The sequence below is a fragment of the Agelaius tricolor genome, unplaced genomic scaffold (genome assembly GCF_023055355.1).
Source record: "Agelaius tricolor isolate 1412-34295 unplaced genomic scaffold, bAgeTri1.0.p SCAF_30, whole genome shotgun sequence".
Taxonomy (NCBI): domain Eukaryota; kingdom Metazoa; phylum Chordata; class Aves; order Passeriformes; family Icteridae; genus Agelaius; species Agelaius tricolor.
This window is the reverse complement of record NW_027269290.1, coordinates 5,225,106-5,250,270: the sequence shown is the minus strand read 5'-3', so window position 1 is coordinate 5,250,270 and position 25,165 is coordinate 5,225,106. Positions and strand designations below refer to the sequence as shown.

Sequence of the window (25,165 nt, the reverse complement as noted above, 5' to 3'; positions counted from 1 at the left end):
GGTTTTATTTTCAGCCGTTTGATTAATTCGCAGCTTGAGCCGGGCTTTGTTTGTTATGTAATTGCTGCCCCCAAGCCGGGCGGCCCAGCTCAGCCCTCCCCACCCCGCTTTGCACCCCCAAACTGTCTTTAGGGGCTCCTGAGGGGGGTCTGGGAGGTGAGAGCGTGCTGGGTTTGGGGTGGTAGCCCCCAGACAGGTGCTGTCCCCATTGCAGGGCAGTTCCACAGCCCAGCTCCCGATTCTGGGATAAATCCCTTCCTTAGCTGCCTCCTTTTCTCATTATTCCCTCTGAAAGGCGAGGACAATGCTTGTCCCCGTTCTTGCTGTGTGTGGTGTGAGGCTTGGTGGCCACAGAAGCCAAGTCCTCGTGGGCGCCACTGATCCTGGCACTCGCTCCTGGCAGCCCTGGCACTCGGAGTGAGGGGTGGGACACATTTTTTGGGGACAAACCCCATGGGACTCCAGTGCTCGGGGTCCTCTACGCTCCCTATAAAACTCATTGTCATTCCTGCAGTGCCAATCCAGCAGCACTGGGGTGGGGATTGGCACCCAAAGGGGTTTGTGGGATCAGGGAGAGCCATTCCTGGGGCCAGACCCTCGTCCTGGCAGGGCCTTGGTGGTGCTGTGCCAGGGACTCCTGGAGGAACTGTTCTGGTGGCCAGTCCTGGTCCTAGATCCATTCCATGCTGGGGACTCCTGGAGGAACCGTTCTGGTGGCCAGTCCCACTTCCATTGCATTCCAGGGATTCCTGGAGGAGCCATTCTGGTGGCCAGTCCTAGGTCCACCCCATGGCAGGGACTACCAGAGGAGCCATTCTGGTGGCCAGTCTCAGTCCCATTGCATTCCAGGGATTCCTGGAGGAACTGTTCTGGTGCCCAGTCCCAGTCCCATCCCATGGCAGGGGCTCCCAGAGGAGCCGTTCTGGTGGCCAGTCCCAGGTCCTTCCCATGCCAGGGACTCCTGGAGGAGCCATTCTGGTGGCCAGTCCCATCCCATGGCAGGAAGTACCAGAGGAGCCATTCTGGTGGCCAGTCCCAGTCCCATCCCAATCCAGGGATTCCTGGAGGAGCCATTCTGGTGGCCAGTCCCAGTCCCATCCCAATCCAGGGATTCCTGGAGTAGCCATTCTGGTGGCCAGTCCTGGTCCCAGCTCCCTCCCGTGCCGGGGGTTCCTGGAGGAGCCGTTCCATTGCCGTCCCAGCCATTGTTGGGCAGAGCCAGGATTTCCCCTTCCCGCTGGATCGGGAAACCCGCGGCTGCTCCGGCGGCTTTCTAGGCACGGCTCCTGGAGCTGTGAGGGGACCTGGGGTGCTGGTCCCTGTCACCCTCAGCCTGGGCTTGCTGGATGTGGTATGAAGGTCCCTTAAACTGTCCCTCACTCCCAGTCCCTGGGATCTCCGGGTTGCCTTTAGGAATTTATTCCTCCATGCCAAGGTGTGAAGGGTTGGTTTCCCCAAGGATTGAGCCCCAAGAACCTGGAAAACAAGGAAAAAGAGCTCCCAGGGCGTGAAGGGTCTGGTTCCTTGAGGATTGAGCCTGAAAACCTGGAAAAGCAGGGAAAAGGGCTCTCAGGGTATAAAGAGCTGGTTTCTCTGAGGATTGAGCTCCAAAAACCCAGAGAACCAGGAACAAGAGCTCCCAGGGTGTGAAGGTTTGGTTCCCTGAGGACTGAGCCCCAAAAACCCAGAGAACCAGGAACAAGAGCTCAGCTTTGCCCACGGCAAACCCCAGGGACTCTGTCCTTGCCCTGCGGGGCACCCCAGTGTGGCACCAGGCTGGGACAGGCGTGCCCACACCCAGGGGTGGCCGTGGTGACGTCCCCGCTGTCCCCAGGATGTCCATGAGGAGCCCCACCTCGCCACCCCCGGAGCTGGATGGAGCGGGCACCATGGTGAACTGCGCCGTCAAGACCGAGGAGAAGAAGGAGGGCGGCCCCGAGACGCCCCCGGGGGCTGCCCCCAGCACCGAGCCCCGGCCCCACGACCCGCCAGGGCCACCTCCCAGGGATGGCACCGACCCCCAGGCCCTGCCACAGGTGGGTGTGACAAAGGTGGTGCTGCCCCCAGCCCTGCTCCAGACCCTCCATCCCATGGAGGAGGCAGTGGCTGCTCCCCTGAGTGGTTTTTCTTTATCCCGAGGAATTAACACGGAAATTTGAGGCTTTCCCAAGGCTTTTTTGGCTGCTCTTTTGAGCCCCAAAAACCTGGGGAACAGGGAACAAGAGCTCCCAGGGTGTGAGGGGTTGGTTTGCCTGAGGATTGAGCCCCAAAAACCTGGAAAAGTGGGAACAAGAGCTCCCAGGGTGTGAGGGGTTGGTTTGCCTGAGGATTGAGCCCCAAAACCCTGGAAAAGTGGGAACAGGAGCTCCCAGGGTGTGAAGGGTTGGTTTGCCTGAGGATTGAGACCCAAAAACCTGGGGAACAGGGAACAAGAGCTCCCAGGGTGTGAGGGGTTGGTTTGCCTGAGGATTGAGTCCCAAAAACCTGGAAAATCGGGAACGAGAGCTCAGCTTTGCCCATGGCAAACCTGGGGCTGCTCTGGGGTCATCCCTGGGCTTTGAGGGCTTCACCTTCGGCATGGAACCCCCAACGACCCCCTCCAGGTGTTCCCCATCCCTTCAGCCTCCCTTTCCCATTGTCCTGGGGTTTTCCCTCTCCCTGCTCTCTCTGAGAGGGGAGAGGAGCTCAGGGGGAAATTCCAGCATTTCCATGCTGCTCTCTAGACGGGATTCAGGGAATGTGCCTGGCAGAGCGTGCTCCAGCTCCCAGCATGCCACCAGGCGGGGATGTCCCCTGCCGGGGGTGTCCCTGGGGGTGGCAGTGACGTCCTGTGCCTCTCAGGAATCCCGCTCTCCCACCGGGGATGTCCCCGAGCCCCGGCGCTCCGCCTTCGAGCCGGCCGGGAGCGGCCAGGAGAAGCTGGACTTCAACAGGAACCTGAAGGAAGGTGGGAAATGTTCCCAAGGGACCTCTTGGGATCCCTTCCCCGCCCCTTGGGATTTCCCCAGAGCTGTGGGATGGACCGAGCCGTGCTGCAGAGCCTTGGGATGTGCTCATGTGGGTGTCCTCTCCTCCCTGTCCCTGTCCCTGTCCCCAGTGATGCCAACTATCGAGAAGCTGCTGGCCAGTGACTGGAAGGAGCGGCTGCTGGGTCGGAACACGGCTGAATCCAAGGAAGTGAAAGGTGGGATCCACCTCCACCAAGCTCCCTCCTGCATCCCAGCTGGGAGCACCAAAGCAGGAGCGGAAATGTCCACTTTTCGTATTTTTAATTTTTTTTTTTTTTTTTTTTTTGGAGGTGAGCATCTCTGCTGCCTCTGCTTGGTGGGTGGGGTTCAGCATGTGTGGATCTTTCCATTCCTCCCCAGTCTGACATTTCCTGCTCACTCAGTGGTGGCTCTGTTGGCTTTAGGACTTCTCTGCCTCGCATTTCCCACCCCAGACTCTTCAATCTCCCCAGTGAACGGAAATGGGAATTACACTCCTTAAACAAAACCACCTCCAGCCCACCTCGTGCCTGACCCTCTCCCCCTCCCCACACCCTGACCCTCATCCAGCTGGGTTTTTCCCCCACAGGAACACAGGAGAGCCTGGCAGAGAAGGAGCTGCAGCTGCTGGTGATGATCAACCAGCTGTCCACACTGCGGGACCAGCTGCTGACGGCGCACTCGGAGCAGAAGAACATGGCCACCATGCTCTTTGAGAAGCAGCAGCAGCAGATGGAGCTGGCACGGCAGCAGCAGGAGCAGGTGGGCGCTGTCACCCCTCCGGGGTCCCTTTGGGATCAGCATGTGGGGATCTTTCCATTCCTCCCCAGTCTAACATTCCCTGCTCACCCAGTGGTGGCTCTGGTGGCTTTAGGACTTTTCTGCCTCGCATTTCACACCCCAAAGTCTTCAATCTCCCTAGTTAGAGGAGTAGGTCCCTTTGGGATCGCGGGACCACAAGTGGCTTTGGGGTCCCTGTTTTGTGTTCCCGTCCCAAAGCCCTCGGAGCTGGGAGGACCAAGGGTGGATGGAGATGGGGGCTGAGCTCCTCGAGATGAACAAACCACCCCAGGTGCTTCCTGCCTGTGCTCACCTGCTCCTTGAAGACCAGGTTTTCCTCTCCCAAGGGCAGGGGTGACACCGCTGTCACACCTGGGGTGTCACACACAGCCCTTGTGTCCCTCAAGGTGGCTCAGCCCCTCCTCCTGCCCTTCCCGCAGCCCTGGGGACCCCTTGCCACCCTTTTTCTGTGGAGCTGGCTGGGTTCTGCCAGGTTCTTGATGTCACCAACGCCACTGTCCCCTCCCCAGATCGCCAAGCAGCAGCAGCAGCTCATCCAGCAGCAGCACAAGATCAACCTCCTCCAGCAGCAGATCCAGGTAAAGGCAGGGGACACCTCCGTCCCTGTGACTGCAGCCGTGTCCTGCTGTGCCCAGCCGGGGGTGGCACTGCCCCGCAGCGTTGATCTGGTGTCCCTGTCCCCTCCAGCAGGTCAACATGCCCTACGTGATGATCCCCGCCTTCACCCCCGGCCACCAGCCCCTCCCGGTCACCCCCGAGTCCCAGCTGGCACTGCCCATCCAGCCCATCCCCTGCAAACCGGGTGAGTCGGGGCTGTCCCAGCCCTGCGGGGTGGCCTTGTCCCCCAGCCGTGTCCCTGTTGTCCCCAAGCGCTGTCCCTCTGCTCCCGCAGTGGATTACCCGGTGCAGCTCCTGCACAGCCCTCCTCCTGCCACGCTGAAGAGACCCGCGGGCCCAGGACACCTCCAGATGCAGGTACGGCCCCAGAAAACCCAAAAACCCAAAAAAAACCAGGTACAGTTCCCCAGAAATCCTGGTACAGCCCCCAAAAACCTGGGTAGAGCTCCCAAAAACCCTGGTACAGCCCCAAAAACCCCAAAAACTCTGGTATAGCTCCCAAAATCCTGGTACACCCCAAAAAACCCTCGTACAGCCCCAAAACCCCCTCCAAACCCTGGTACAACCCCCAAAACCCCCTCCAAACCCTGGTATAGCCCCAAAACTCTGATACATCCCCAAAAATGCCCTTCAACCCCCTGGTACAGCTCCCCAAACCCTGGTACAGTCCCAAAACCCCCTTCAACCCCTCACACAGCCCCAAAAACCCCTTCAAACCCTGGTATAGCCCCCAAAACTCCTCCAAACCTTGGTACAGCCCCCAAACCCTAATACAGCCCCAAAACCCCTGGTACAACCCCAAAAACCCTGGTACAGCCCCCCCAAACCCTGAGCTGGGGCTCTGGGGGCAGCAGCTCCTCAGCCTCCATCCCTCCCTCCTCCTCCACCTCCTCCTCAGGAGACCTCGCAGCCGCTGAACCTGACGGCCAAACCCAAAGGCTCCGAGCTGCCCAGCGCCTCCAGTTCTCCCAGTCTGAAGATGAGCAGCTGCCAGACCTTGGCACCGAGCCACGGGGCCAGCAGGGAGCTGCAGAGCAGCCCCTCCAACCTCCCGCTGGGTGGGGACACAAGGGACAGCCCTGTCACCCTGGGCTGTGCCACCACTTGGGGCATGGGCAGGGTGGGGTCAGTAGTGTGGGGTGACCACTGGGATTGATGGGTGCCCACAGGAGTTGAATGGTCAGTGGGGTGGCCACTGGCACTGATGTGTGCCCGTAGGGGTTGAGTGGTCAGTGGGGTGACCAATGGCACTGATGGGTGCCCATAGGGGGGGGTTGAGTGGTCAGCAGAGTGGCCACTGACAGGTGCCCATAGGGGTGGGTTGGGTGGTCAGTGGGGTGACCACTGGCACTGACAGATGCCCTTAGGGGTGGGTGCTGTGAGTGGTCAGTGGGGTGACCATTGGCACTGATGGGTGCCCCTAAGGGTGGGTGGTGTGAGTGGTCGGTGAGGTGACCACTGGCACTGACGGGTGCCCACGGGGTGCTGTGAGTGGTCAGCAGAGTGCCCACTGGCACTGACGGGTGCCCGTGTCCTGCCAGGTTTCCTGGGAGAGGGCGATGCCATCACCAAAGCCATCCACGACGCGCGGCAGCTGCTGCACGGCCACGGCGCCGCCATGGAGGGGTCCCTGAGCAGCCCCTACCGCAAGGTGAGGGTCACTCCGTGTGGTCACCGTCCCCTCTGCCACCCCAGCATCACCAGCCACAGCTGTCCCCAGGCTGGGGGCTGGCTCCTGACCCCTCTGTCTGGCAGGAGCCCGTCGGGATTGACTCCTCCCCGGTGAAGGAGAGGATGGAGGAGACCCCCGGCCACCGGCTGGACGAGGCTCTGCTGAGCTGCGAGATGGACGGTGAGGGTGGCCAGGAGCACGGTGGTGACCCCAGGGTGGCTCTGTCCTCTGGCTCCTGCCCTCATCCTGCGTCTCCCCACAGGCTCCCGGCACTTCCCGGAGTCCAGGAACAACAACCACATCAAGCGGCCCATGAACGCCTTCATGGTGTGGGCCAAGGACGAGCGCAGGAAGATCCTGCAGGCGTTCCCAGACATGCACAACTCCAGCATCAGCAAGATCCTGGGTGAGATCCTGGGGCAGGAGCTCCTCTGCAGCCACTGGAGGGATGGGAACGAGATCTAGGGATGGGGATCCACTCTGCATCTCCATGGAGGGATGGGAATGAGATCCTGGGGCAGGGGATCCCCTCTGCAGCCCCCCACAAGATCCTGGGGCAGGACCCACTCTGCATCCCATGGAGGGATGGGAACAAGGTCTGGGGACGGGGGATCCCCTCTGAATCTCAATGGAGGGACCTCCCTGACCTGGGGAAGGTCAGGGAATGAGGGGATGAATCCTGGAGAGAAGGTCAGGGAATGAGGGGATGAATACACTAGGGAAGGTCAGGGAATGAATCCCTGGAGGTGCCTGGAGAAGGTCAGGGAATGAGGAGATGACTCCCAGGAGGGAAGGTCTGGGAATGAGGAGATGAATCCCTGGAAATGCCCAGGGAAATTCAGGGAAGCTGTTCCTGATATTCCAGCAGAACCAGCTGCGGCACGTGGCTCCCACCAGCACCGCTGTAAATCCAGGCACCATTCCCACAAGCAATGCCATTAATTAACACCATTAATTAACCAACCAACAGCACCAATCGACCTTGGGATGGGTTCACCCCCAATCTCCTCGCTCAGGCAGGCTGTGAGGACGCTCTCCTCCTTTCCCCACGCAGGATCCCGCTGGAAATCCATGTCCAACCAGGAGAAGCAGCCCTACTACGAGGAGCAGGCACGGCTGAGCCGGCAGCACCTGGAGAAGTACCCGGACTACAAATACAAACCACGGCCCAAGCGCACCTGCATCGTGGAGGGCAAGCGGCTGCGCGTGGGAGAGTACAAGGCACTGATGAGGAACCGGCGCCAGGACGCCAGGCAGGGCTACTTGATAGGGTAATTGATAAGGGGATTGATAAGGGGAGTGGTAACAGGGGGTGGTAATGGGGGGTTGGTAAAGGGGATTGGTAAGGGGGGATTGGTTAGGGGGGATTAGTAAGAGGAGATTGATAAGGGACATTGATTAGGGGCATTGATAAGGGGGAATTGATGAGGAACTGGTGCCAGGACACCAGGCAGGACTACTTGATAGGGTAATTGATAAGGGGATTGATTAGGGGGATTGGTAAGGGGGATTGATAAGGAGGGATTGGTAAGGGACACCCTGTGTGCCCCGCCCCATGGGCTTGGAGGGGTGGTGCTGGGGGGGGGCTCACCTGGTGAACTGGGTGTGTGCCCAGCTGTTGACATGGGTGGGGCCTCACCTGGTCACCATGCGTGGGGGCTCACCTGGTGCCCATGGGGTTTGTGCCCACCTGGTGCCCATGGGGTGGGGCCTCACCTGGTCACCATGGGCGCATGCCCACCTTGTGCCCATGGGGTTGGTGCCCACCTGCCCCGCACAGATTCCCCCCTTGGGGCAGCCAAGGGAAGCAGCCCCCTGAGCCCTGTCTGCCCCTCTGAGCGCCCGCCCCCCGTGTCCCCCAGGCCGCAGGGCAGCCAGGTGCCCCCCAGCTCTTCGGACGTGCTGTACCCACGGCCGGTGGGCGTGCAGCTGCCCCCGCCCCTCCTGGAGCATTACCTGCCCCGCGGCGTGGACCCCACCATGCCCGTCATCGTCAACACCCGCAGCCTCAAGGATGGTGACGCCGGGGACGACGGGCACTCGGTGCCCGAGGGGGACATGTACCGCTACAGCGAGGACGAGGACTCGGAGGGCGAGGACAAGAGTGACGGCGAGCTGGTGGTGCTGACGGACTGAGGGGCACAGGGGGACAGAGGAGGGGGTGGCAGGGCTGGCTGCCACCTCTGGGCGTGTCCTGGTGCGGTGGCACTCGGCCACAGGGGAGCTGCCCACCTGTAGAAGGGTCCCACGAGGGTGGGCACCTGGGATTTTGGGTGGCAAGGACTTGGCCTTGCTTTGGTGGCACGTGGAGCTGAGGCCAGCAAGCCTGGAGATTTGGTGATGCTGTGGCTGCTGTGCTGTCACCCCTGAGGGGACCTGAGGCTCTCGGGCTGGAGGGAACGTCCAGAGCATCTCCAGCCCTGCAGCACCTGCAGCGTGTCCTGGAGAACCTCACCTGCTGCACTGCTGGGCACGGGGTGGGGACATGAGGTGGGGACACAGACAGGGGACATGAGGTGGGGACACAGGACAGGGACATGGGATGGGGACACAGGACAGGGACACACTGGTCCCTCCTCTAACCTGGTGTGACCTCCCTGCCGCGCTTCCCGCTCGCTCTTTGGCGCCTGCCAGCCAATTCCCACCGAGCCAATTTTAGCTCCAGCCTGGCCCCGGCTCCAGCCAAGGGCTCCTCGGGGCCCTTTGTGCTGCCGGCAGCTCTGGCCCAGTTTGGGAATAAAGCAGGGGCTGTTCCTGCCCTGCCAGCCCCTCCTCGGGGGGGACGTGCCCGCCTGTCCCCGGGCACCTGGCCCTGCAGGCCGGGCTGCACCTGAGCCCCGTGGGGTGAGAGGGAGGGAGAAGGAACGGCCGTGAGGGAAAGGAATGATGAGAAAAAATGAGCTTGGTGTGGTCAGAACCTGTTCAGGGGCTGGGGTGTGGCTGGGCATGGCGGTGTCCAGGTGAGAGTTAGGGGTGTCCAGGAGTGTGTGCCATGTCCAGGTGTGTGGCAGTGCCCAGGTGTGTGTGCCATGCCCAGGTGTGTGTGCCATGCCCAGGTGTGTGGCAGTGCCCAGGTGTGTGTGCCATGCCCAGGTGTGTGTGTCGTGTCCCCCCCGTGCTCAGCCGCTCTCTCCCCGGCCGTGTCCCCGCTGTCCCTCTGTGCGCGGGGCTGCGGCACCTCCGTGTGGCAGAGCCGGGAACAGCCCCGAGCCTGGCACAGCGCGGGGACAGCGACAGCGCTGGGGACACCGTGGGGACACCGCCGGGACCGTCACTGTGCTGGGGACACCGCGGGAACAGGGACACCGTGGGGACACTGCAGGAACAGTGACAGCGCTGGGGACACCGTAGTGACTGTCACCATGCTGGGGACACTGCAGGGATTGTCACTGTGCTGGGGACACCGCGGGAACAGGGACACCGTGGGGACACCGCGGGGACAGTGACAGTGCTGGGGACACCGTGGCCACCCGGGCTTGAGGCTGCACAAAGTGGGCACCGGCCTCTGTCCCCTTGTCCCTCTGTCCATTTGTCCCCAAGCCGGGCGGGGGATCCGAATCTCAGCAGCACCAGCATTCCAGTGCTGGGGACACTGCCGTGGGGACACTGCCGTGGGGACACTGCCGTGGGGACATCCCTTATCCCAGGGGACATCCCGCCAGCCCCTGCCCTGCCCAGCCAGCCCCTCCCTGCTCCCCTGCCCTTTGTCAGTGCTTTATTTATTCCCAACTCCCTGGGGAGGGACAGGGGTCCCTGAGGTGGGACAGGGGTCCCTGGGGATGGAAAGGGGTCCCTGGGGAGGGGTCCCAGCTCCAGGGCTGGACCAGGCTGTGCTGCAGAGGGACTGGAAGCAGATGTGTCCCCTCCCCACAGCTGCAGCTCTTCCTGTGTCTCTCTTCCATTTCTTTTTCTTTTTATTTTGTTGTTGTTTCGTTTTGTTTTTTAAAGATTGTAAATATAGATAGAGCTTTATTTTGTTAATAAGACAACGAGTAACTTAACCTGTATATTTCACATCCCTGTTTACAATCGTTCCTCCCCCTGGCCCTTGGCACAATAAAAGTGACTTTTTGGAGCAGAGAGTGGGGCCTGGGTTGGATGGGGACATCTCAGGCTACAGAAGGGACAGGAGCACCCCCAGAGCCCGGGGGGGAGCTGCCCCTGCTCCAGCCCCAGATCCACCAGCCCCAAATTCCAGCTACCAGCAGCTTTTATTTCCCACGGAAACAAACACGGATGTGCCAGCAGCCCTGGGGCCACCTGGGGGAGGTCCCTGTGCCCGGAGAAGGGACAGTCACCCTGTCCCCACAGGGCACCTTGTCCCCACAGCCAGGGGAGCACAGGGCTCTGGGGGACATCCCTGTGCCCGGAGAAGGGACAGTCACCTTGTCCCCACAGCCAGGGGTGGGGCACAGGAGGTCCCTGTGCCTGGAGAAGGGACAGTCACCTTGTCCCCACAGCCAGGGGTGGGGCACAGGAGGTCCCTGTGCCTGGAGAAGGGACAATCACCTTGTCCCCACAGCCGAGGTGGGGCACAGGGCCCTGATTGCTGCAAGGAGCTGGATGGGGCTCAGCAGGGCAGGGGTGAAGCTGTGCCCGGTCCCGGAGCGAGGCAGCTCCGTGCCACCTCCTGCCAGGGGTGGGGACACAGCCAAGGGAGCAGGACAGGGATAGGGACAGGCAGGACAGACCCCCCTGCATGTCCCCAGACCCCCCTGACCCTGGGGGCAGAGCTGAGGGCAGGGGGGAAGCCACCAAGCCAAGGGGACAGTGGGGACAGGCAGGGGCAGCTGTGGGGACACCCTGCAGAGGGGACGGGCACCCAGTGCCCACCAGCAGCACCCCACGGGTGCCAGGGGCTCACGGCTGGCTCTGCCCCTCTGCCCGCAGCTGCCACCCCAAAGGGACAAGAGCCCCATGCCTGGGGTCAGCAGGGACCTGGGACAGCGCTGCTTTGGGGGTGGCACCCAGCAGGGCAGGAGGGGACAGTGGGGCAGTCAAAGTGACCAAAGTGGGGCAGCTCTGGGGGCCCTGAGCAGCCGGGGTGACCCCGTGTGCCCCTCGGGGCAGTGCAGGGAGGGGGCAGTGCCAGGCAGCAGCAGCAGCAGCAGCAGCAGCAGCAGCAGTGCCAGCGGGGCACGGACCTGCCGGGCACCGGGGCCGCGTGGGGCTTGGCATTAAGGCGGTGGTGAGGCTTCCTGGCATGGGCTGGGGCCTCGCCGGGGCCCTGGTCCTCTCCAGCATCTCATGGTCCAGTCTTGGGGGTGGCCAGGCTCTCCTGGGAGCGGTGGTGGCCGGGGCAGGGCTCCTCTTGTCCCCCTTGGCACCGCGGCCGGGCTGGGCAAGGGGCGAGGGGGGCGCGAGGGCACGGCCAGGACAGGAGAGCTCGGGGTGGCCCCTACTTGGGGACCTGCAGGGCTGTGACCACCGGCTTCATCTTGAAGTACTGTTTAAACCTTAACTTTGCATATCTGTAAAGAGAGGGAGAGAGGAGGGATGGCTCTGAGACACTCGTGTCCCCTGGCACTGCCAAGATATTCCCCAGGGACAGCTGAGATACTCCCCGGTATCCTCCCCAGGGACCACCAGGATCTTCCCTGGGATCATCCCCAGGTAGTACTGGGATCTTCCCCAGGATCCTCCCCGGGATCCTCCCTAGGGACCACCAGGATCCTCCCCAGGATCCTTGGAATCTTCCCTGGGATCCTCCCTGGCATCTTCCCCAGGGACCACCGGGATTCTCCCTGGGAACTGCCAGGATCCTCCCTGGGATCCTCCCTGAGATCCTCCCCAGGGATTACCAGGATCTTCCCCAGGATCCTCTCCAGGGACTGCTGGGATCCTCCCCAAGCACCATCGGGATCTTACCCAGGATCTTCCCCGGGATCCTCCCCAGGATTCTCCCCAGGGATTGCTAAGATCCTCCCCAGGACTGCCCCCAGGATTCTCCCAGGGATTTCCAGGATTCTCCCCAGGGATTGCCAAGATCCTCCCCGGGACCCTCCCCATGACCCTCTCCGGGCTCCTCCCTCTCCACCCATTTCCCTGGGAGCAGCCTGTGCGCACTCACCGTAAGAAATTAAAGTCTATGGTGGAATATTTATCCTGGATCAGGCCCCAGCAGGCCCAGAGGAAATGGGACGCCTGCAAGGGGCAGAGCAAGGATCAGGGAACAGCCACGGGGACAGAAACCCCCGTGCCCCAATCCCCAGGGCTGTGACAAGGACAGGACATGGACCCACGGCGGGGTTTTTGTGCCCTCCAGAGGCTGCTCCTGGCTGGAGCTGGAGCGAGGGATGGCAGCAGCAGGGAGGGTGCTGAACATGGGGTTCCACCCCTGTGCTGCCCTCCCGGCGGCTGCAGCCGGGAAAACAGAGAATGTTTCACCCGAAATTTCCAGAAAACCGGCTGGGGCCGCCCGCTGGCAGTCAGCACAGAGGATTTCCTCACTCCAGCCGTGCCTGACCCCTCTGAAGGGCTGCCCAAGGCCACCCTGTCGGGCACAGCTGTCCCCAACACACCCCTGTGACTTTGCCCAGGAGCTCGGTGTCCCTGAGACACTGCCAGGCCCCGTGGCACAGCCTGTCCCCGATGTCCCCAAGCCCTCAAGCTGGCACCAGCTGGAAGGCCAAGAGCAGAGGAGAAATCCCTCACTCCCTCGTCCCCTGGGTTGTGTTTTCAGCCCTGGAGCGAGGCCGGCTCCTTCCTCCTCCTCACTCACCAAGGAGAACTTGTTCACTTGCACGTAGAGGGTCTCCAGCTCCTCCTGGGACACCTGGCTGTCACCTGGGTGGCCCTGGGTGAGCTCCTTGTAGGCCTGCAGGTAGGAGTGCAGCCAGTGCAGCTGCGTCTCCTTGCTGGGGTAGAGGCCGTAATCCACCTCCTTCACACCTGGGGGGACATAGGGACCCCATTTCCCACCCCAAGTCTGGGATAAAACTCTTTCCTCCATCCCAATAACAGAGATACCCCATTTCCCAGTATGGGACTGGGGATACAACTCCCTCCTCCATCCCAGGGATGGGGAGACCCCAAGCCAGGCTCATTTTCCACCCCAGGACTGGGGATACATTTCCATCTTCCATCCCTGGGGTCAGCCCCATTTCCCAGTATGGGACTGGGAATAAAACTCCCTCCTTCACCCCCAATAACAGGAAAAACTTCCCTCCTCCATCCCAGGGATGAAGAGAGCCCATTTCCCACCCTAAGACTGGGGATTCAACTCCCTCCTCCATCCCAGTAACAGGAACACCCCGTTTCCCGGTATGGCACATGGAATTCCCAGTAACAGGAACACCCAATTTCCCAGTATGGGACATGGAATTCCCAGAAATAGGAACACCACCCCATTTCCCAGTATGGGACTGGGGATGACTCCCTCCTCCATCCCAGTAATAGGAACACCCCATTTCCCAGTATGGGACATGGAATTCCCAGTAATAGGAACACCACCCCATTTCCCAGTATGGGACTGGGGATGACTCCCTCTTCCATCCCAGTAACAGGAACACCCAGTTTCCCAGTATGGGACATAGAATTTCCAGTAATAGGAACACCCAATTTCCCAGTATGGGACATGGAATTCCCAGTAACAGGAACACCCCATTTCCCAGTATGGGACTGGGGATGACTCCCTCCTCCATCCCAGTAATGGGGACACCCCAGGCCGGGGATGGGGGGCTCTGGGGGCCCCCGGGTGCTCCCCACCTGCGAACTCGTTGAAGTGGTTGCCGATGTCGAAGGCCTGGTAGTTGTAGCCCGTGTACTCGTAGTCGATGAAGCGCACGCGCTCTGCGGGGACAAAAACTGTCAGCGGTGGGGACAGGGGTGGTGGCAGCACCTCAGGGATAAAATGGTTCCAAAATCGTGGGATATTCAGGGCAGTTGGAAAGAAAGGTTGGGTCTGGTAGGCCCTGGGAAAATGTTAGGTTTTACTGGATCATGTGAAACTGCAGCTGTATAATAATTTAATGACTATGATAAATGAAATTACTATATGATATGATAAATTATATTATAAATATGATGACATCTATATTATCATATTTACAAATATTATATTAGAAATATAGAAATATTCCATTATATTTCCATTATATTATCATATTTATAAACTTATTCTATTTATATTCATTTTAATATTTAGAAATATTATCACGTAAGATTTAAATAAATACAAAGATATGATATTTTCATTATATTATCATATTTACAAATTTATTATATTTATACTGATTACAATATTTATAAATATTATAAAATAATATTTAAATCAATATAAACATAAATATATTATATTTTCATTGTACTATCATATGTATAAATTTATTATGTTTATATTTATTATAAAATTTAGAAATATTATAACATAATATTTAAATAAATATAAATATATTATATTTTCATTATATTATCATATTTACAAATTTATTATATTTATATTCATTATAATATTTATAAATATGATAATGTTTATCAGAGTTATCATTAAATATGATAAATTATATGGTTGTTAAATGCAATGATTGATTGGTAATTGGATATAATTATTGCTAATTGCAATGATTGATTGGTAATTAGATATAATTATTGCTTAACTGCAACAAAAATTATGAGAAACGATGTTTGGGGGGGTTGATGGAAATTACAAGAACCCAGGCTTGGATGAGATCAATGTATCCAACAGAACAATATAAGTTTAACAATTAATATGTATTTATATAAGGACAAAAGTACAAAAATGTGTTCATCCCAAGCCCATGTCGGAGCCAGATTTGGGTCTGTACCCCTGACGCCCAGAGCTCCTCAATAACAGCACCTGGACAGGATCATTGTGTGACTGCTGCCAGTGCCACCCCCTGAGGGACAGACCTCGTGTCCTGTCGTAGATGATGTTCTTGCACAGGAGGTCGTTGTGGCACAGCACCACGGGGGAGCCCAGCTGCGACAGCGTCTCCTGCATCCAGGCCAGCTCCTGCTCCAGCGCCTCGGGGCTGGGCACGTCCCGCGGGAGGCTGCCCGAGGGGACAAAAGGGACAGGGTGGCATCGCTGCTGCTCTCAGAGGGGACAAAAGGGACAGGGTGGCATCGCTGATGCTCTCAGAGGGACAAAAGGGACAGGGTGGCATCGCTGCTGCACTTGGAAGGGGACAAAAGGGACAGGGTGGCATCACTGATGCTCTCAGAGGGACAAAAGGGGCAGGGTGGCATCGCTGATGCTCTCAGAGGGGACAAAAGGGACAGGGTGGCATCGCTGCTGCTCTCAGAGGGACAAAAGGGACAGGGTGGCATCGCTGCTGCTGTTGGAGGGGACAAAAGGGACAGGGTGGCATCGCTGATGCTCTCAGAGGGGACAAAAGGGACAGGGTGGCATCGCTGCTGCTCTCAGAGGGACAAAAGGGACAGGGTGGCATCGCTGCTGCTATAGGGGCAGAATTGCTCTTCCCTGGCTTCCACTGCTTCTCTGGGGCTACAGGAGCAGAATTTCCCCAGTTTCCAGCGCTTTCCTTGGGGCTCAGGGGCTGAATTGCTCTTCCCTGGCTTTCAGCGCTTCCCTGGGGGCTCAGGGGCAGAATTTCCCCGACTTTCCCTCCCTTGCCTTACAAAGGACCCCACTAATGACACAAAGGCTGTTTTTGGGGACGTGACCAGGTTTGGTACCCAGGCACCCACCCCACCTCAGCCTCAGCGCATCCCTTGTCCCCAAAAACCCCCACGCCCGCCCCCCAAATCCACCCAGCGCTCGCTCCCCGAGCATCCGGCAAAGCCCCCGGGGATGTTTTGGACTCTGGCAGCCCGGCGGTAACCTCAGGAGAGCTTCCAAGAAGAGAGCTCGTTAATGATTGCCTAATTGGCCGCGAGGAAGGCGCAGGGTGGGTAAAGTCTGGCCCTGGCCCGGCGGGTGCTGAGAAGAGCCCGGCTGGCTCCTGCCGCGGGTTAATGATTGCCCTGCCCGGGGTTCGTTCACCTCCTGCGCCCCTTGGGGCTGCCCCAGCCCTTCCCAGACACCCCAGCTCCCACCTGCCGGGCCCAACCAGCCGCCCCAAAAAAGCGGGATGGGCTGGCTGGGAGTGAGAACTGCGTGTTTTGATTTCTGGGGTTAATTGTCAGCTCAGCAGGGCTTGAGCTCGGGGCTTATTCTAGGCTTAAATTCCCAGGAGGAGGATTGTTCCAGCAGTGGGAGGCTGTGGCTCCAGCTGGATCCTGCACAGACACATCCCACAGCTCCAAAAAAGCTGAAATCCCCCCCAAACTGGCAGCAGGAAAGGGTTGGAGCTGCTCCAGGCGCTCTGAGAGGGATCCAGCCCCAAATCCAGCCCCGAATCCCTGCAGAGGCTTTACCTGGGAACCTGGGCCCCAGAGGGTGGGCAGGGGGTGCCCGAGGCAGAGCCTGGCTCTGTGGGATCCCTCTGCCTTTACCTGGCGTTGGATACCTTTGGGCTGAGCTCTGTCTTCACCAGGCTGAGGTATTTGTGCAGCTTCTGCCACAGGATGGGCCTGGGGAGGCTCCCGTTGGCGTGGATGGCGTGGACTCGGGCCATCTCCCGGGCCACCAGCCTGGCATGGAGCACAGCAGAGGGGTCAGGGGTGGTCCCAGATCCTCAAAATCCCCCCTGCCAAATCCCCCGAAGAGATTTGGGGGTGTCTTCAGGGGGATTCCCTGAAAATCCTGCTTAAAACACAGGGTTAGCACAGCTGAGCCCTCATTCCGTGCCAGGGATCGGCCTCTGAAGCGTTTCAGAATTGCCATTTTCAGGGTAAATTCAGCCCTAAACTCTGCTTCCCAAGGAATTCCAGCTTCCCAGAAAACCTTAATTCCAACTTTCCAGTAAACTTTAATTCCAACCTCCCAGAGAACCTTAATTCCAACTTCCCAGGAAACCTCTCTTCACCAAAACCTGATAAAAACCAGAAATTTGGTAATTTTGACAACTCTGGCTGCAGTTTGACCCATTCACCCCTCAACCCCCATTTACCCCAGGACTGGGCACACCAGTGACCCCCACCCATGACAGTCAGGGAAGAGCTGAAAACACAGAACAAACCCCCAGAAAACTGGGGAAAAAAACTGGTAAGGGGGATCCCCTCAGGACGCCCCACGCACCTGAAAATGTGGGGATCCCTCACGTGGTCGGGTCCCAGCGCGATTCCTGGCAGGAATTGGTAGCAGAGCCCGTTCTGGAAGGCGCAGTAGAGGTCGGGGGCACATCCATGGGCTCGGAGCACCTGGAAATTCCTCAGCTCCGTCTCCCTGTCCACCAGCAGCTCGGTTTTCCTGCCGTACACCCGCACCAGCAGCGCGTCCGCCATGCCCTCGTCCGTGTAGCAGGCCACCAGCTTGTTGGTGATGCCATCAGTGAAGAGCTGGGAGGGGACAGACACCGCGGGGGTGACACCCGGGTGGGGCTGGGAATAAGGGAACCCCCATGTTTGCTTCCCAGCCCGGCGGGAAAACCTCGTGGAAATGGCAAAAAATGAGGAAAAGGAGCGAGGAGACACAGCCAGGAAAGCTCCTGGGGGGAGTGAGATGAGTTTGGGAGGACCGAGGTTCAGGGGTCTGCTGGCAGAAGGGGTGGATTGGGTGAAAATCCTCTCATTTTTCACCTGGAACAGCTCAGGAAGACCTCTGCATGCAGAAGGGGTGGTTTGGGTGGAAATCTGGCTAATTTCACCTGGAACAGCTCAGGAATATCTCAGAGACACCTCTGCAGGCAGAAGGGGTGGTTTGGGTGGAAATCTTACTAATTTCACCTGGAACAGCTCAGGAACAGCTCTGCATGCAGAAGGGGTGGTTTGTGTGGAAATCCTCTTATTTTTCACCTGGAACAGTTCAGGGATATCTCAGGAACACCTCTGCGGGCAGAGGTGGTGGTTTGGGTGGAAATCCTCTTATTTTTCACCTGGAACAGTTCAGGGATATCTCAGAGACACCTCTGCGGGCAGAGGTGGTGGTTTGGGTGGAAATCCTCTTATTTTTCACCTGGAACAGTTCAGGGATATCTCAGAGACACCTCTGCAGGCAGAGGTGGTGGTTTGGGTAAAAATCCTACTAATTTCACCAGGAACAGCTCAGGAACAGCTCGGGAACACTTCTACAGGCAGAGGTAGTGGTTTGGGTGAAAATCCTGCTGATTTCACCTAGAACAGCTCAGGGATATCTCAGGAACAGGCAGAAGGGGTGGTTTAGGTAAAAATCCTGCTAATTTCACCTAGAACAGCTCAGGAACAGCTCAGGAACAGCTCAGGAACAGCTCTGCAGGCAGAGGGGGTGGTTTGGGTGGAAATCCTGCTAATTTCACCTGGAACAGCTCAGGGATATCTCAGGAGCAGCTCAGGCCAGATGTGCCACCAGCACACTTGGCACGGGAGCAGCCCCGGGAATGTCTCCCCAAGGGGGGAGAGGATGTGGGGGGCAAATCAGCGTCAATTGGCACAAAATTCAAAAAACCAATAAATAAATAAACCACGCAACGAGGCTGAAAACAAGGCCGGAGCAAACACCACCCCCCGTGCCCTCCTCCGAGCCTCCCCGCGGGCCGGGGCGCTGATAGGCGGGGATGTCGCTGCTGGGGACATCTCGTGTCACCGCTCTGATGGCTCCCCGCAGATGGAAAGGGAGTTTTGTTCTCCCCGAGCTCCGCCTTGGCCGCCTGCCCGCGCACATGCCGGGGCTGCTGCTGCCGCCCGCGCCGGGGTCCGCGCCCCGTCCCGCCGGGATTTGGGCACCTCCGGGGCACCCGAGGGGGTCTGGGGACCTGTCACCGCACAGGAAACCCCTGTCCCATTGTCCCCGTGCCAGTTTTGGGGTGCTGTGGCTCCCCCTGGGCAGGATTCCTTCATCCTGCCGGGATTTCGGGCATCTCTGCGGCACCCGAGGGGATTTAGGGATGTGTCACCCCACAGGAAATTGTCCCCGTGCCAGCTCCAAGCTGGGCACGCCGGGGTGCTGCAGCTCCCCCTGGGAATGATTCCCTCATCCCACTGGGATTTTGGGCACTTCCAGGGCACTGAGGGGGTTTAGGGCTCTGTCACCCACAGGAATTCCCTGTCCCATTGTCCCCGTGCCAGCTCCAGAGTGCTGCAGGTCCCCATGGGAATGATTCCCTCATCCCGCTGGGATTTTGGGCACTTCCAGGGCACTGAGGGGGTTTAGGGCTCTGTCACCCACAGGAATTCCCTGCCCCATTGCCCCCCACACCGTGGGATGTTCATCTCCAAGCTGGGCACTCCGTGCCTGCCCTGGGAATGATTCCCTCATCCCACCAGGATTTGGCCACTCCCAGGGTACTGAGGGGGTTTGGGGCTCTGTCACCCCACAAGAAACCCCTGTCCCATTGCCCCCCATAGTGCCAGCTCCAAACTGGGCACTCTGGGGTGCCGTGGCTCCCCACGGGAATGATTCCCTCACTCCTGTGGGATCGAGGAGCTGGAGCAGGAGGGGGGAGAGGGCTCCTGCTCCGGCAGCCGTGCAGCTCAGGGATGGGACGGATAATTTTAGACATCCCACTCAGCAACCCACGCTCCCCTATAGGGTTCCTATATATAGGGCTCCCCAAGCAGCCTCCCAGGGGAGACTCCAGGCACTGGAATGAGACCCTCCAAGCCAGACAGGGCTGACTCCCCCATTCCACAGCTGGATTTGGGGGGAGCAGGGCGAGGCTGCTGCCCCATCCTCGGGGGCAGCCCCCTCAGCTGCAGCAGAGCCTTCTCAAGCTGCTTTTCCCCGAGCTGATAATCTGGGTTCACCCTGGTGCTCAGCTCTTTCCTCCTCTTGTCCTGCCAGGCCCCAGAGGTTGGAAATTCAGGCAGCAGAGGTGTCACATCCTGTCCATGCAGGTGTCACCATGGGCCACACATGGGTCAGCTGCAGGTGAGCAGCTCCACATGGAGTGAAATCCTTGGTGCTGTTTGTTTTGCTGCCCCACAGCCCAGGCAGCCCTTTCCAGCAGGTTTAATGGGATTATTGAGCCTTATCCCCCCCTGAATTCCAGGCCACCGACTCTGGAGACGCACACGTGGCTCCTGGGTGACCTGCAGGGACTTGCTGCCTTTGGGGGTGGCTCCCAAGGGTGGCAGTGGCTGCCTGGGGATGCCCAGTGCTGTTCCCTGTGGGCCCAGGCTGCAGCCACCCCAAATCCTTCCCTCCTGCAGCCAGGTGGCAGCAGGGACAGAGGGGAGGAGTGACACTCCGTGAACTTTGCAGGGATTAAACGCAAAGCGAGTCCCGTGCCAAAGCACTGGGGTGAGGCGGCAAAATCCAACTGCTGGTGCTTCACTGCCAGGAGACCCCCACAGCATTCCCAAAACAGCACCGTGCTGCTGCCTCAGCACCCCCAGCCTGGGCTGGCCACCAGCAGGGCAACCTTGTCACCAAATCCGGGCTAAAAACATCCAAACCTGCACAGCAACCCCGCACGGCTGTGGCTCCGTGGCGCTGCCGCTGTTATCTCTGGTTGAGAGATGGATGGATGGATGGATGGATGGATGGATGGATGGATGGATGGAATCCATGGATGGATGGATGGATGGATGGATGGAGGGAGGGATGGATGAAATCTATGGATGGATGGATGGATGGATGGAATCTATGGATGGATGGATGGATGGATGGATGGATGGATGGATGGAATCCATGGATGGATAGATGGATGGATGGATGGAATCCATGGATGGATAGATGGATGGATGGAGGGAGGGATGGATGAAATTCATGGATGGAGGGATGGATGGAATCCATGTCCATGGATGGATGAATGGAATCCATGGATGGATGGATGAAATCCATGGATGGAGGGATGGAATCCATGGATGGATGGATGGATGGAATACATGGATGTATGGATGGATGGATGGATGAGGGATGGATGGATGGAGGAGTTTGTGCTTTCCTGGGAGGGGCTGGCTCAGCTGCACAGACATTCCTCGGGGATGAGGAGCAGGAGCTCTGGGAATTGGGCACGACCGGGAGCGCAGGGCAGGGCAGCCCGAGCTCCCAGATCCTTCTTGCCACGTTCCTGAGCTCCGGGAGATTTTCCCAAGCCACTGGCACAGCCTGGTACAGCCCCCGCGAGGTGCTGGGAACGGGGCAGAGCTCCAGGGCACCGGGCAAGGAATGGGATCGCTAATGGGAACCAGCTGAGGCCCCTGGCCCGCTCCATCCCATCCCGAGCGGCTCCTGCGAGGGGAAACGCGGGAGGAGGGAAAGCAACCGAGGGAAATACAACGGGAGGGTTTTCCCTCAACTCCTGAGTGTTTTTCTTTCTTTTTCTTTCTTTTTTTTTTTTTTTTTTAATTAAAAACACACGCCCGCACACCCGAGCTGCTGTGGAACACTGACCCCTGCGGATCCTGGATACGGCAGCGCCGGGGTCCCTCCACAACCACCGAGCTCTGCGAGCAGAGCGAGACATTTCCTGCCCCGGCAAACTCCAACTCCCAGCTTCCTGCCCGCTGCCATCTGCCCTTTCAGATGGCTTTTCCTGCAGCTTCTTGTATTTAATTACACTTGGCTATTAATACATTTTTAATGACGGGAAGCGTGTGCCTTCGGAGGGGACACTCGCTCACGTGCAGACGTTTAAGGGCACGCAGTCCCAGCCCCTCCACGCTCCGGTGCCCAGCGCCAGGGCACAGCCGAGGGCACCGGCGCCACCAGCCTGTGTCAGCCCAGCCCCGGCCGCAGCGATTCCCACGCCAGCCCAGCTCTCCCAGCAAAGCCCTGGCAGCCCCGCACAGCCGAGCCCTGTCCCGTGCCAGGAGCCCGGGACTGGTGTCCAGCTCCCACCTGAACCGGGGCTCAGCCCACGCAGTCAGGGAAATGTGGGAGCCAAACAAATATCCCAAACAGGAGCGGCTCCCGGCAGCGGCCGCTCCTGCGGGCACTCCTCGGCAGCCGGCCTGGGGACACTTTTGTACCCACAGCCACTGCTCGGTGACCACTCCAGGGGTCCCTAAACCTCGTGGGGGGGGTGCCATGGGGGTGTCATGCCTTTGCACAGCTGATGAAGCCCCGGTCGTGCTCTGGGCACAAAGGGGAGACCCAGGGGTGGGGGTACGGGGTGTCACATCCTGTGGGGCAAGTCCTACAGCCCCCCATGGTGAACCCTACAGCCCCCACGGAGTGAACCCCACGGCGCCCCTTGGGTGAGCCCCACATTCCCCCTCGAACAGACCCGGGAGCCCCCCGGGTTCAACCCCACAGCCTCCCTATAGCGCCCAGGCTGAGCCCCACAACCCTGCTAGGACAGACCCCATAGCGCCCAGGCTGAGCCCCACAACCCCCCTAGGACAGACCCCATAGCGCCCAGGCTGAGCCCCACAATCCCCCTAGGACAGACCCCATAGCGCCCAGGCTGAGCCCCACAATCCCCCCAGGACAGACCCCATAGCGCCCAGGCTGAGCCCCTCAGCCCCCCTTGAGCTGCCCCCACTCCCCGCCGGGGCGAGCACCGCAGCCGCCTCAGACAGACCCTATAACCCCACACCCGCCCCCCGGCCGGGCTCCGCAGCCCCAGCGGGCGATCCCCGGTGCGAGCGGCCGCCGGTTCGCGGGGTGCCGGCTCAGGCTCTCCCCCGTACCTTGGTCTTCACCGTGGCCGGGTCCCAGGCGGGTCTCAGCCGCCGCACGATCCGCAGCGCCCCGGGCAGCACGTCCCCCTCGTTCACCGCAATGCCGAGGTGTGGCACGGCGGAGGTCGCGCCGCCGCCCCCCCGCTCCGGCCCCGGGCAGTCGGGGCAGCGGGCGGGCGGTGCGGCCATGGCCAGCTCCGCGCTGCCGGAGCCGCGGCCCATGTGCCGGGGGCTGCGCGGGGCCGGCGGCCGCGGGGAGGAGCCGCCGCCGTTGGGAAGCCATGAGTCACCGGCCCGCCTCCCGCCGGCCTCCCCGGCAGCGGCGGCAGCGCCCGCACCGGCACCGGCACCGGGGGCAGGGACCCGCATCCTACCGGCACCGGGGGTGGGGATCTGCATCCTACCGGCACTGCGGGCAGGGATCCGCATCCTACCGGGACCGGGGGGCAGGGACCCGCATCCTACCGGCACCGGGGGCAGGGATCTGCATCCTACCGGCACCGGCATCCCGGGCAGCCGCTCCGCATCCTACCGGCACCGGTACCGCGGGAGGGGACTCGCATCCTATCGGCACCGCCATCCCGGACCGGGCACCCGCATCCTACCGGCACCGGCATCCCGGGCAGGGCGGGACCCGCACCCCCCGCACGCCGAGACCCGGGCGCCGCACCGCACCCGATCCGCACCGGCATCAGCGGACCCGCACCGGGACCTGTGCAGCGGATCCGCGCCCCGATCCGCACCGGCATCAGCGGACCGGCATCCCACCCGCACCGGGACCCCAGCGCCCCACCGGGACCGCATCCCGGGCAGGGGATCCGCACCGGGATGGGGCATCCCATCAACGGCGTGCTGGGCAGCGGGGCCCCGCCCGGCCGGTACCGGAGCCAGGACCAGGACCCCGCTCTGCCGCAGCTGCTGCCGGTGCCTCCCCCACCCATTCCCGGAGCCTCTCAGCCACCCCCGGCAGCCGCCCCGCACCGAGATCCCCCCTCCGCACCTGCTGTCGGTGCCTTCCCCATCCATTCCCGGAACCCCAAAGCCGCCCCGGAGGATCCGAGAGCGGGACCGGGACCGCCCCCGCCACACCCCGCGCCCCAATGCCCACCCATCCATCAGCTGAACCCCTCCGCCATCCCGGGGGGCTCCGCGCTGGCCCCACTCCCTCCTTTGGGGTGACAAAGGCTGAGGAGCCACGCACGGGATGCGCTCCAGCCCCCAGGGCTCCGCTCGGGATCACCTCTCCCACTGCACCCTCCGCGCACTGACTTCCGTAGGGATTCACAGCTGGAATGGGAAGAGCTTTTAGGGGTGAGGACAGAGCGGGATTTTCCCGCTGGCAGAGCCCCTGCAGCTGCCGGACGCGGCTTCATTATCAGAGGAAATAACAGCGTCGCACCGCGGAGTGCCCCCCTCCAAAGCCCCCAGCTGGCCGTGCCTAAAACCAGCCCAACGGACCGTGGAGACCTGGGGAAAAATCATTTAAAGAGAGGGAACTGGGGGACAAAAACCCCGCCGGGCAGTTTCCCGTGTCGCTATAAATAGCGCCAGCCCTGTCCGTGTTAATAGGATGCGCATAATTGCTGCCGCGCTTTGCTGGGCTGAGCGCGGCCTAATTGCTCGGCCGGAACGATCTAATCCGGGCTAGCGGAGCCCCGCAGGCAGGGCCGCCGCATCCAGCGGGAAATTGCCCCCGGAGCAGCGATTAGAGGTGTTAATAACCCGGCTTAAGGGGCCCGGCAGCGGCTCGGGCGGGTTTTAACTCTCGCTGCTTGAAACGAGTGCGCGGAGTTGGAACAGAACCGGCTCCGCCAAAACCATCCCGGTTTAGGCCGGGCTGGGCCTTTTCCAGCTGCGGGATGTGGCAGAAGCCGCGGTGGGGGCTGAAGGCACCTTTTGCACCCACTCGAGTCTTCTCCAGACTTGGCCTCGGCTGTGGAGAGCAGTGCAGAGGAGGCTGGGACATTTCCAGGTGCGATTTCCCTCCCGTAGGAAGGGAGCCAAGCATTTCTGCGCATCCAGAAGGCTGTGAGTGCCCTGACCTCAGCAGGTTCCCTCTTTTCTGATGGTTCCATCCCTCCCTGCCGCTGCTTCCCGACTCCTGGGTGGCTCAGGAAACGCTGGATGAGAGCAGAAATTCATCCCTTCCCTCCACACCCCGGCCCCAAAGAGCCACTGCCACCACCCCGGCGTTGGAGGTGACAGAAAAAAAACCCCACATCCCATCCACAGGAGCCGGAATTTTCCCATCCCCAGAGCCCCGGAGCCGGAATTTTCCCATCCCCGGAGCCCCCGGGTTGTGCATCCCAGCACGGAGAAGCTGCAGAGAAGCTCCCAGGAGGGACAAACATCCGCCCCAGGCACATCCTCTCCACTCTGGGGCTGCCCTGGGGATGAGGATCCGGGCTGGGAGGGGTGGATAAAGGGCTGGGAGCTTAGGGGGAGGTGCTGCAAGGGTCACACAGCAGCCGCTGGCTCCCCTTCCCAAATATCCCTGCAGCTGAGAGGGAATTTGGCA

General features: G+C 60.2%; 2 protein-coding genes across 17 annotated transcripts in view; one reads left to right on the top strand and one right to left on the bottom strand.

Annotated features, from left to right (window-relative positions):
• The window catches only part of SOX13 (SRY-box transcription factor 13), a 37,168-nt gene extending 27,015 nt beyond the window's left edge, over positions 1-10,153 (top strand). For 4 of the 10 annotated variants that reach the window (XM_071450017.1, XM_071450015.1, XM_071450021.1 and 1 more), the window contains 12 exons: positions 1,835-2,036; positions 2,842-2,947; positions 3,098-3,184; positions 3,577-3,749; positions 4,298-4,366; positions 4,476-4,763; positions 5,305-5,464; positions 5,948-6,057; positions 6,162-6,258; positions 6,341-6,484; positions 7,133-7,349; positions 7,941-10,153. In XM_071450017.1, the coding sequence (XP_071306118.1) occupies positions 1,836-2,036; positions 2,842-2,947; positions 3,098-3,184; positions 3,577-3,749; positions 4,298-4,366; positions 4,476-4,763; positions 5,305-5,464; positions 5,948-6,057; positions 6,162-6,258; positions 6,341-6,484; positions 7,133-7,349; positions 7,941-8,214 (1,926 nt within the window). In that variant the 5' untranslated portion in view covers position 1,835 and the 3' untranslated portion in view covers positions 8,215-10,153. The remainder of the gene's footprint in view (positions 1-1,834; positions 2,037-2,841; positions 2,948-3,097; positions 3,185-3,576; positions 3,750-4,297; positions 4,367-4,475; positions 4,764-5,304; positions 5,465-5,947; positions 6,058-6,161; positions 6,259-6,340; positions 6,485-7,132; positions 7,350-7,940) is intronic. The other 6 variants (XR_011682833.1, XR_011682835.1, XR_011682834.1 and 3 more) reach the window with 6 other exon arrangements.
• Positions 9,971-23,715, bottom strand: ETNK2 (ethanolamine kinase 2). 7 transcript variants are annotated; one of them, XR_011682839.1, is made up of 10 exons: positions 22,657-23,031; positions 17,183-17,442; positions 16,498-16,635; positions 14,950-15,092; positions 13,786-13,869; positions 12,800-12,969; positions 12,149-12,222; positions 10,588-11,549; positions 10,464-10,525; positions 9,971-10,394 (listed from the first exon to the last, which is right to left on the bottom strand). XR_011682839.1 is itself a non-coding variant. In XM_071450024.1 (8 exons), exons 2-8 carry the CDS (start codon positions 17,386-17,388, stop codon positions 11,477-11,479), a joined length of 888 nt encoding a protein of 295 aa, XP_071306125.1. In that variant the 5' UTR covers positions 17,389-17,442; positions 23,648-23,715; the 3' UTR covers positions 9,971-11,476. The 7 variants fall into 7 exon arrangements, 2 of the variants coding, with proteins under 2 accessions (XP_071306125.1, XP_071306124.1); XR_011682837.1 differs by having other exon boundaries at positions 10,464-11,549; XR_011682838.1 differs by lacking the exon at positions 10,464-10,525 and having other exon boundaries at positions 10,526-11,549.
• Positions 23,716-25,165: the final 1,450 nt, after the last annotated feature.